Here is a 12,149-nt window from a genome sequence, read left to right on the forward strand (position 1 = left end):
GGGTTGAAAGCTCAGATTTAGGCATCCCAAAAGCTTCCCTAAGGTCTAAGGAGTGCTCTCCAATCCATGGTAAGTTTTAAATCACCCTCTAATTCAATCTTCTAGTTTGAAATTGAAATTTTTATATTTCAATTTTCATAAGTTTGTATATTTTCTGGTTGTTGAATTTTGTGATTGAAAAATGATCTTATGATAATTTGCAAGCTTTTTGTTGAAGTTAAAAACGATCAACCGATCTAAAACAAAAACCCCAAATTTGAATTTGGAAAAATTCAAAATCGGGTTTTTTTTTTATAAAATTTTTGCCTAAGAACAAAAGCCTAAAAAGCTTCCCAATATGTTTCTAATGATGTTGAACACCTATTTAGATCATGTTTGATCAAAATAAAAATTTTCAAAAAATAAATGAAAATTTAAGTTCTTGATTTGGTCCAAATGAACAACTAATGTTCATGTTTTGATATCAATCAATCCTATGAAGTATAAAGAATGTATTGTCAAACTCTTTATACTTTATTAAACTTTGAAACCAAAATTCGATTTTTGGCGTTCAAACTATTTTGAACAAATTGAACATCACCTAGGTTGAATGATACCTTGGTATAATATTCATAATGTTCATGGGAGCTTTGTGAAGCTACCCAAGCCCTTCGATCAAATGATCTGGGCATTAATCAAAAACTGCAAAATCTATACTTTTGATATTTTGAGGACCGGAAGGTTCGACCAGTTAGGACCGAGACATCCGACCGAAAATTCTTACACCCGACCGAGAATTCTAGCAAAGGACCGGGAGGCATTCACAACTCGACTAAGGATGTCTAAACCCCGACCGAGGACACCGGTGCTAGGGTCTATTTAGTTGCAACTTATATTTTTTTCAAAATTATTTTTATAATTTTGAAACTTTAAACAATTTTTTAAAAGATCACCAAAAAATTGAAAATGATTTCAAAATATTTTTGGGATATTTCCACAAAAAAAATGTTTATATAAGGACTCGTTTGAAATTTATTTTTAAACCCTAATGTCCCTAAATAATGATGCTTTTCAGGTATTTCCCCACTTATTCATCATCATCAGCAGCAACAAATATCAGCATTTAAATATTGTTATTATAATTTTAAATACGCAAAAAATATATGCATGTCTAGGTCCGGAAGAATAATTAGTTAAAATAAAACGTTATATAACTAATTTTCAAAAATCAAAATTTTATAAAGTAGATCATTTTCAAAACGGGTAGAGAGGATGAAGTGTGAAAGTCTTTCCCGAGTATCGCCAAATTTCGAACTAAATGAAACTCTAGTGAAAAATACGTTTGTACACGTATATTTTTTTTTATTGATTTTAAAAATCGATTGACCACTCTATTTCAAATAAATAATCTTTTAAATTAATTATTTTTAATTAATTTAAATACATATTTGTAAAATCAAAATTTAATTTGATTATTTTAAATCTAAAGATTATTTGAACTCAAATTAATTGTTTTTATAATTAATTTAAAACATGTTAGGGCTTGTTTATCTTTTAAAATAATGTTTTATTTTAAAAATATTCCTAACGCAAATCGATGTTGAAATTTCTCAAACCTCGAGTTTTTTTAGGAAAATGATTTTCTAGGGGTTACAAACTCATAAATCTTCGAGAATAAAAATTAACTCTCCAACAGACTTTACTGACTTTCATAAACAAATTTCAGAAAACGTCATAATAATAGTATTATAAATGATACGCATCAGACGACCACGGTTATTAAAATTTCGACGATTTCTTTCAAATAAGATAATCTAGCAAAAAATAATTGGGATGATAACCCAAATATGTACGTCTGCTATATCAGTCGCATCAATCTAAAATTCCCAAAAACTACCCAAAGACTCGGGCATCACCCCCAATGAATCACAATAATACTTTTCAAAAGACTCCAAATACTAGTCATCCCTCGACAATGCAAAAGTAAATGAGTTTCTAATTTAACCTCTCAGTGACACATACGACTAACCATAACACAACATTTTTTCATTCACATATCATTCGTTAGAATTCCACCATGAATAACTCTCCATCCAAAGAACGAGATCTTGGTTGGAATCTTTGACTCTCAAAGTTTTTCTCAACAAAAATTATATGGAATCATCTTAACAAACAACTTGTAGCAATGTCTCACATGGAAATTATCCATAATTTGCCAACGCATAACGTCTTGTTCAGACAATGACACTTATTTACGTCATATCATAAGTAAACTCTATTATAGGACAAGTCTCCATAATGTTTAATCTCCTTTTATATCTAATTCAACAAGCGAAATCACTAGATCGAGGATCAAACATGTCTTTAACTATGTCATTTCTACATATAGCAATGGAAGCAAACTCATGATACGTCGTAGTTAGACTTTTGACACTACACCAAATGTCGTCTCAAAATCTAATGAAGAACCATTCTCAATTAATCAAAGTAATTTATTATTTTTTAAAAACTGTTATGATTAATAATTATGTAAGTTGTAACAATTATAATGAAGATTTATTTTTTGTTTTAATGAAATATAGATAATAAATTTTATTTAAATAACTAATATTATTTTAAGTGTTAATATTAGTTTAATAGAAAAATAAAATAAATTGTATACTATGTTTAAAACGATAAAAAAAATATTTTTTATTCTTAAGTAATTTTGAAATTATATAGGTTCATTATAGTTAAAGGCTAAATTATCAAATTGAGACTTTATATGAAGTATAATTTGGATTTCAAACTTCATATTTTAAACCTAATAATTTAAAAAAAATTATTGTTAAAATTATATAAAACGTGATTTTGTTTTAAAGGTTTTCTACACCATTAATTTATTATCTACTTCACATTATATATATAATAAATACACGTCACTAATTTAATGTAAAATCTCTATAAATTAATACTCGATAAATTAATAATCTTGATAAAATTATAATTTGTCTAGTCCCAACATGGACCAATATAAAATTGGACCTTAATCGATAAAATAATAAGATAATAACTTTTTTTAAAATCTTAGTGTATATATTAGTCCAAACGAAACTATAAATTAATAATTACTAAATGATTCAAATTTTAAAATTGTCTAGTTAAAAATGTATTTATAATCACTTTTTTTTTTTTTGTTGTTGAACTTTAAATCTTTATTGAGTTTATCTTTAAATTTCTTCCTTGCACTTAAGAGTTGGGGCATTGTCTTCTTGTATTGCAATAAAAGGTTTTGTCAACTTATTACACCAAATCTTGATGAGTGCATTCTTAGTGATCTCTTTTATACTCGCATAACATTTTTCGTTTTTGATTGGTCATTATTGATTTTTTTAACATCTTTAAGTTTAGGAGTCATAGTTGATGTGATTTTAAAATTATTCAATGGACATACATTTTGTAGTGATCAATTTATAATCATATTTAATGTACTACGTTGGTACCATGTATTAACTTTTTTGGTAACATAACTAACTTTTTACTCATTCAAAAATAATAAACTTTACCAATTCAATTAATTTGTGAATGTATGTACATTCATAAGATGTGTCTTGAAACTTATTTTATAATTTATTTTTCATCTTTAACTAAACTATTATATTTGATTTAAAAATTTATAGGTCATACGTAAAACATCTTTAAATTAATAAATTATTAACTTATCAATATAATAATATCTTCCTAAATTAATAAAATATTATGGTTTAACATTATTAATTTATAGAGGTTTTACAACCGTACAACTCTTCTAACATAATCTTCAACTAATTAATTTATTTAACTAATTAATTTAGGGATAATTTATAGTTCAAATTTGAATATTTGTTTTTCAATTCAATTTATGATTTATTTATTTTTAAATTTAAATAAAAGTTCTATGTTAATTTGAAACTGAAATTATGATTTTTTTAAGTTATAAAAAAAATGATTTAGGATTTGATTTTTTAAATAACTTTGATGCATAAACAATTAAATTTTATAACAATTATACATAAACAAATTAAAAACATTATCCATAAAAAAATATAAATCATAAACAAACAAACCGGAAAAATCACAATCCAAAAAACAAAAAGAAAAACATTGCATTGTTAATGTAGCTTAATTTCCTCCCTCTTAATAATGAAACATTGATTTCTTGTTTTTTTCTTACAACTATCTCTTATAGTTTGGTAATGGCAAATTTTCCATTGAACATTTGCCTAAGTGTCTTGATTTCGTGAGCTGATTAAGTGACACCAATCTTCAATACGTTTGACGAAGAGAATGATCCTATAATATTATTTGTTATTGATATTGTTTTTCAAATGAATTGGCCAGAATATGGAATAACACTAGTATTATGATTCGATAGTGTTGTCAGAGAAGGAGAAGGAGGACACGAGAAATTAGATTTGATGGACTATACGAGGACTAGTAAAAATGTGTTAGTATCGGTCATTCAGTGAAATTTAATAGGGATATTTAAAATATTAGTTAAAACCTTACTACTTACTTAATAGTAATCTCAAGATAACTTTTAAAAAGTTATACAATCTCTATTACATTATAATCAGTGTTGAATGGACTTAAATCACATCATCCCACAATACTAAAACCTAAAGAGAGACCGATTTTTGTAACTCAATGATTCAACAAACTCTAATGCATAATTAAACCACATCTCTAATGACAATCAATATTTTTTTACCATAATGTATAAATTTCATCAACTTGCACAAATTCAAGTTTGATGTTTTCAAAATTTTCACTAAAACTTTTATTAAGAGGGATACAAAATTCAAATATCATACAGTACGGAATTTTGAGGAATTTTATCTAAACTTAATAGGGTGTTTAAAGGCCTTTGTTTTTCGACTAAAAGTTTTCTTAGATTATTCGTTAGATACTAATCATACATTATTTAATTCATTTTAAAAAATTTTTTACAGAAAACCCTAATTTTAGTTTCAAATAACATAGAACATTTATTTAAATTGAAGAAAACACTATAAATCAAAATAAAAAATAAAAATAAAATTTGAATATTATAGACTAAAATCTTAAATTAACCATTTAAGCCTATCAAATTAAAATCTGTGTATCAAAATATATATACTTCAAATATATATTGATATATATCAATATATATTAAATAGTTAAAAAAAAGGTGACATGTAAAAAATTTAATTATGTGTATATTATTACCTAAATAATGTCAAAGATAATAAGTTGAAGATATTAAAAATCTTAATTTATATAATTTTAATAATAAAAAAATCAAATTGACCTCATAATTAGACACAATTGGCTAATTTAACCATTCAAATTATTTAAAGAAATATATAAGAAATGATTGAGAGTTTGAATTAAAAAGAGAATAAGCAAGAGAATGACCTGACATGTTTTTTCTCTATTATTTTTTATTAACTCTACTCGTTCCCTTTATCATTCTTTCTCCTCAATCACTTCTCTTATTTTAAACATATAATATATTATTAATTTAATAGTTTTTAATATAATTGAGATATTGAGAGCAAACTTCTAAACAAATTATACATAAAATAAGTTGTTCTTATGAGATAAATTAAAACATAAATATATTTAATAATACTAAAAACATAAATATATGTATTAATATATTTTAAAAATTGTTAAACTATATATATACTAATTAAAATAAATTTTCTGTAAATTATTATATTATAAAAAATATTTATTATTGTGTATAAGAATAAATATACTTTTTTAATATTAATAATTCTAAAATTATAAATTAATAATAGTTTTAAATAAATATATACAAGTTGAAAGAATTATACACTATTATTTTTAAAATCATTAATTATAAATTTTATATAAAATAATATTTATATTTATTGATTATTCCTAAATTACAAATAAATAAATATATATTTCTTAATTATATAATTTAAGAGAAATGATTGGGATAAAATTTAGAAAAGAGAATAACCTGGTTAATAATAAAATTTATCTCTCTTTCCTCATCTCTCTCATTGATGTGATGACACATCATTTCTTCCATTATTCACTCTCTCAAATTTTTTCTCCTTATCACTCCACATATTTTAAACACAATTTATTAAAAACCATATATCTAAATATATATTTTAAAATTACATAAATAAATATATTTAAATTTGTATATATAATTAATAACATTTATATTATTTAAATATTTATTATATTTATAATTATTTATAATTTTATAATATATATATATATATATTATTACATAATGCCTAAATTATAAATAAAATAATCAAAACATTTAAAATTATATTTTTATACACGTTTTATCTTAAATTATATATATAAATATATATTTTAAAAAATACATATATATATATATATTAATTTTCTTTATATAATATATTATTTAATTAAAACATTAAAATCATTAATAATAAAATTATGAATTAAAAAATTTAAACTAATTATTTAAAAAATCATATTTATGAAATAAAATAAAATAAAAAGGTAATTGTTTTGTAGTTTTGTTTTTACTTCTTATATTTTAATTTTAATAAGTAATTATTTTAAAATTAGTAAATACAGTTAAAAATTTATATACTTACAAAAAGAAGATAATTATAAAAATATGTAATTATTTTGAAAATATTTTAGAATAATTAATTAAATGTAAGATGAGAAGGTTAAAAAATAATTGAATTTTTTTTTATAAAGTTTGAAATTATTTTAGAAAGAGTGATTTTATATATATTTTAAAATTTAATAAATTATTATTTTAACATAAGATAATATCGTTAAAACAAAATAAAAATTATAAGTATATAATAAAAATATTATTGATTTATATTCATTCTAATAACTTATTTGTAAAACTTTTAATAAGTTGTTCAAATGGAAATAAATCTAATGTTAAAAAAAAAAATATTATTAAATAAGATAAAGATAAAGTTTAAAAGTTTTGGATAAAGATGAGTAATTATTTAAAAATTAGTTAATAAATAAAAATATTTTCAATATTTGTTTTATATATTTTATCAAATGTATTCATTAATATACTTTAATTAGTTTTATTATGTTAATCTTTATAACTGAATATATTAATGTAATATTATGTTAATCTCTAAAAGTTTTTTAAATATTATTATGTTTGATTATTTAATTAATTTTAAAAATAAGAATTTATTAATTAAAAAATTGTAAATAAATGAGGGAAAATATGAAAAACAGATTTTTTTCCATTTTTATATATATTAGATTTTAATAAGAAAATATTTAAAAATTAATTAATACAGAAAAAAATAATGATTTATTCATTTATAATACATGAAAAAGAAAGTTTGAAAAAAATTCTCTTTTTTATATTTATTTTATTTTGTAATAATTATTTAAAATTAGTTAATACCGTTATAAAAAAATATTGTAAGGCGACAAAATAAAATTGAAAAACAAATTCTGTTTATATATTAATACGACAAGTGTTTGAAAAACAATTTGTTAACTAATTTTATGTTAATACGACAAGTGTTTGAAAAACTTGTTAACTAATTCTGTGTTAATACGACAAGTGTTTAAAAAACAAATTGTTTATTATATTATGCTAAATTTTAGCATGTAATTAACGTTTATAATACGACAATTAATCTAAGTTTATATTTATTTTAAATTTTAATAATAATTATTTAAAAATCTTGTTAAAAAAATTAATGATATATTGAAATACGGCAAATTTTTTTTTTTTTATAAAACAAAATTTTATTTTTTTATATTTATTTTAATTTTTAATAAGTAATTATTTAAAAATTTGCTAATACTATTCAAATTAATAATTATTTATACTACAAAACCAGATTATTTTACAAATATGTAAGTGTATATACATTTTAATCTATTATTTCAAAATATATCAAACATTTTAAAAATAAAAAAAAATCTATAACATATAAAAATAACATTTAATGAGATTACAACTGTAAAAAAATGTAGTAAATAAATGTCTAAATATAATTATACAAGTTTATTATATTTTTTTAAACATCATTAAATTTTGATTATTTAATTATTTAATTTAGTGGAAATATATTTATTAAATATTATCAATTTTGATAAAGCAAAAAATTAGTGACTCAAATTTGTCCATCTATTCAAACTAATCATTTATTGACATTAAAAATGTTAAAATCCAGATTTCTAAATAGATTTACATTAGAGAAATGTCATTAATTAAAAATTTGTTCATATTTGAGAGATTAGATGTATAATAAAAAGATTCCTATAAAATTAATTTAAAAATATTTACTTTAGAGATTTCCAGCATCTACAAACAATTCTATTCTTACATATTTTGATGTATAAATACTGGACTAAGTGATGAGATTTATATATACAAAATGAATAACATGGAGGAGAATGAAGGTACTCGGGACATGAGCATGCTTCCTCTCCTTCCCAATCCTCCCCGGGCGAATCTTCCACCGCCTCCGCCTCCGCCGTCGTTTCCGCCGCCGAGCTGTCCCCGGTGTCATTCCTTCAACACCAAGTTTTGTTACTACAACAACTACAGCCTCACTCAGCCGAGGTACTTTTGCAAGGGCTGCCGGAGGTATTGGACACATGGTGGTACCCTCCGGAATGTCCCCGTCGGCGGTAGCGCCCGGAAGAGGAGGAACGGCAGATCCTCATTATCCACCGTCTCTGGCTCGGTTGGATCCCTGCAGCCGATCAACTTTGGTCAGGTTAGTTTTGGAATTTCACCTCCTGCATCTTACTTTTCTGGTGATGGGTTTCTTTCTTATTTAGATTCTATGAATATGACAATCTTTATCTTTTCTAATGATTAATAAATCACAGATTCATCTTCATAATGGATTTGGCGGTGGTGCTGTTAATCCCTACCTGGTAAACCAGTCTACCAATAGCCAGTTTTATCAAATGCTGATTAACAGCAGGGAGACAGCAGGCAACATGGAACCCATGTTCATGCATCAGCAGCCGCAGCAGCAACCGAACATGGCGTTAGCTCCTCCATATCAGGGACTGCACTTTGAAAACCCGAATTTTTGGAGCAACATGAACAATGGAACTGGTGGTGCTACTGGAAGTACCATGATTCCTGCAGATCATTGGTCTAATCTGCCTAACTAGAATTGCTATCATCATATATTCTTGTCTTTTGGAGGGAGCTCAGTGATGGTTTGGTTGTTTGAGAGTTTTTTCAGTTTTTGTTAGTTCTTTTTGAGACTTTCTTTTGGTTTTTGTTGGTTGTTTTGAGACTTTTATTTTCAGTTTTTGTTAGTTGTTTTGAGACTTTTACCAGTTTCTTTTTAGTTGTTTGTTTGTTCAAGCATGCTGAGAACTACTGAGGTCTTTCATCTATCTTTTATTAATCAAAGTTTTTCTTTTCATTTTTATTTATTTGTTTTCAATTTAAGAACTTATATTCATTGTATTCTATTATATTATATTGTCACTCAAACAAATAATCTGTTCAATTTAATAAACTAAACGAATAATTTTAGAATAGGTCGTTGTTAGTAGAAAAATAAAAATAAGAGAAATAAAAAGATGAGTCAAGAATGTTATGAAGTAAAAAAATTACACTGTTTTCACATTTAAATTATTTATAAAAATAAAATATAATTTTTGGGGAGATATAACTTTAGATGAATATGTATTCATTCAATCTCCAATCGAAAAGAATAAAGAGAATAAAAAATTCTGTCAAATATGAGATATTTAGTGTTTGAGGAAGTCACAAATAAAATATAAAAAAATATTATAAGGCTAATTGACTGTTGTTGACTGAAAATGCAATTAGTGTTTCTTTTCCAATCTAAAAATATAATAAAAAAATAAATATATATTCTCAATTCACATTTTTTTTCCTTTTCTCAGTCTAATTTCTTTCCTTTATCGCTACACATTTATTATATTTATATAAATCAGCATATATATATTTAACATACACAGTGTATTATATTGTCACTCAAACAAATAATCTTGTTCAATATAATAAAATAAACTAATATTTTTAAAATTACACACTTAGTAGAAAATTATAAATAAGAAAAATGAGAAGGTGAGTGAATATTGTTATTAAACAAAAGAATAACGTGAGTCTTATTGTTAAAATAATAACTTGAAGTTTAACTCTATTTTTCTAATTATATATTTATTATGAGAAATAATTAAAAGAGAAATGACATGACTAATGACTAGATGATTGGCTGTAAATTTTTTTTCCATTTTCTCTTTCTTTACACTTTTTCCTTTTCTTCTCTAATTTCCTTCCCCATCCTTTCTCATTTATTATATTTCATTTATTATATTAATATAATTGAGTATATATATTTAAAATTATTTATTAATTTATAATTTTTAAAAAAATTATTATAAAAGTTATATAAATAGTTTATTATATTGTCTAAATTAAAATTTTATAAATATTTTTATTTTAATTATATAATTTATTTTAAATCATATATCAAGCTAGATATATATTTTAAAATTTTAAAATAAATATATTTAAGTTATATATATATATAATTTTAAAACAATGATGTATAAATTCTTAAAAAAATTATAATATTTAAATTTATTTATTAATTAAAAAAAATATAAAGTAATAAAAACTTAAGACAAATGATAATAAATATTTTCTTATTTACCAATAATAAAATTTTAAAATTGAGAAATATATGGCAATTAATTGATATATGAGAAAATCAATAGCAAGCCATTAAAATTAAGTTTTTTTTAGGGATAGTTGTTATTTTAATATATTTTGCATTTATGTTTATAATTTAAATGATTACCATTTCTAACCATTTTTCATTTAATTCTATTTCAATGTTTTATTTAATAATAATTTTTTTTACAAACATTTACTTTATATTAAATTTTTAAAAAAACAATATTTTAACTATTTTAATTTAATAAATAATATTTTGTTAATATGATAAGATATTTGATAATTATATTGTTTTTTTTATTAATGAGATTTTATTTCATTCTTTAAATAAATATCTAAATATTAAATTTAAAAAATAATATATTTAACATGATATTTTTTCATTTTATATCGATGCTTTAAAACTATTAAGGATTTATATATATATATATATATATATATATATATATAAATAAAAATAATTAATGTGCTTCGTATTATATTTAACATAAAAGATTAATGTATTTGTATTGATATTTAAAATAGTTAATTATAAATATATTATAAAAATAATCTAAAAAATATAATAAATATATATATATACATGTTTGTTTGGTTGGATAAAAATGTATAACAATAGTATAAATTATATTAATAATGTTTTAATATGTAATTATATTTTTACCATTGGTATAAATTTATCTTCTTATATAATTTATTTCTTATATTTGATAAAATAGTCACACTATTCTTATATCATTTAATTTTTATGTTTTATTATTATTATACATAATTTATTATTATATAATATTGTAATTCCAAAAAATCCATTGTTCCGTAGTTTAGCATGCGATGGATGATACGTGACAATAAGGGATTCGGGGTGGCTCGAGATTCGATGGTTTCAAAATTAATTTTTATGTCAGACATTTTTTTTATAAATTTTGACAATGTATGACTGCTTTTGTATAAATAATTAATTTTATTCAAATTTTAATAATATGGAGATTTGTTATAATCAAATAATAATTTGATTGAAATCCGGTTTAAATTAATCAAACGTAATTGATTTAATAAAAGACTATTTATTTGAAAACAGAGTCGCCAAGTAATTTTTAGAAAAATTAATAAAATTACGTGTATAAACGTACTTTAAACTAAAGTTTCTATAAACGGTTCGTTATTTGATTACGTTCGGGAAAGAGTTTTCACGCTATGTCATCCGCATCCGTTAAAAACAGTTTTTATATTTTAAACGATTACGTAAATAATTGTACAAAAATATTTAGAAGTGCTTAATGTTAAATGGAGCCTTAGTCAAAATATTTGTTTGGGAAATATCCCAAAAATATTTTGAAATCATTTTATGACCTTTCGGAATTATTTAAAAATGAATGGTGTTCCAAAATTATAAAAAATAATTTTGGGTTTTGAAAAGTAGAACCAAACAGGCCTTATGACCGGAGTCATAGAGCTTGAGTTTGTTTTTACT

At 22.3% G+C, this 12,149-nt stretch overlaps 1 protein-coding gene across 1 annotated transcript; it reads left to right on the forward strand.

Moving 5' to 3' along the window:
* Positions 1–8,387: 8,387 nt before the first annotated feature.
* LOC124929887 (dof zinc finger protein DOF5.3-like) lies at positions 8,388–9,132 on the forward strand. The gene is made up of 2 exons (XM_047470269.1): positions 8,388–8,723; positions 8,839–9,132. Exons 1-2 carry the CDS (start codon positions 8,388–8,390, stop codon positions 9,130–9,132), a joined length of 630 nt encoding a protein of 209 aa, XP_047326225.1.
* The last annotated feature ends 3,017 nt before the right edge of the window (positions 9,133–12,149 follow it).

This window comes from Impatiens glandulifera, chromosome 3, assembly GCF_907164915.1.
Source record: "Impatiens glandulifera chromosome 3, dImpGla2.1, whole genome shotgun sequence".
NCBI classification, from domain to species: Eukaryota; Viridiplantae; Streptophyta; class Magnoliopsida; order Ericales; family Balsaminaceae; genus Impatiens; species Impatiens glandulifera.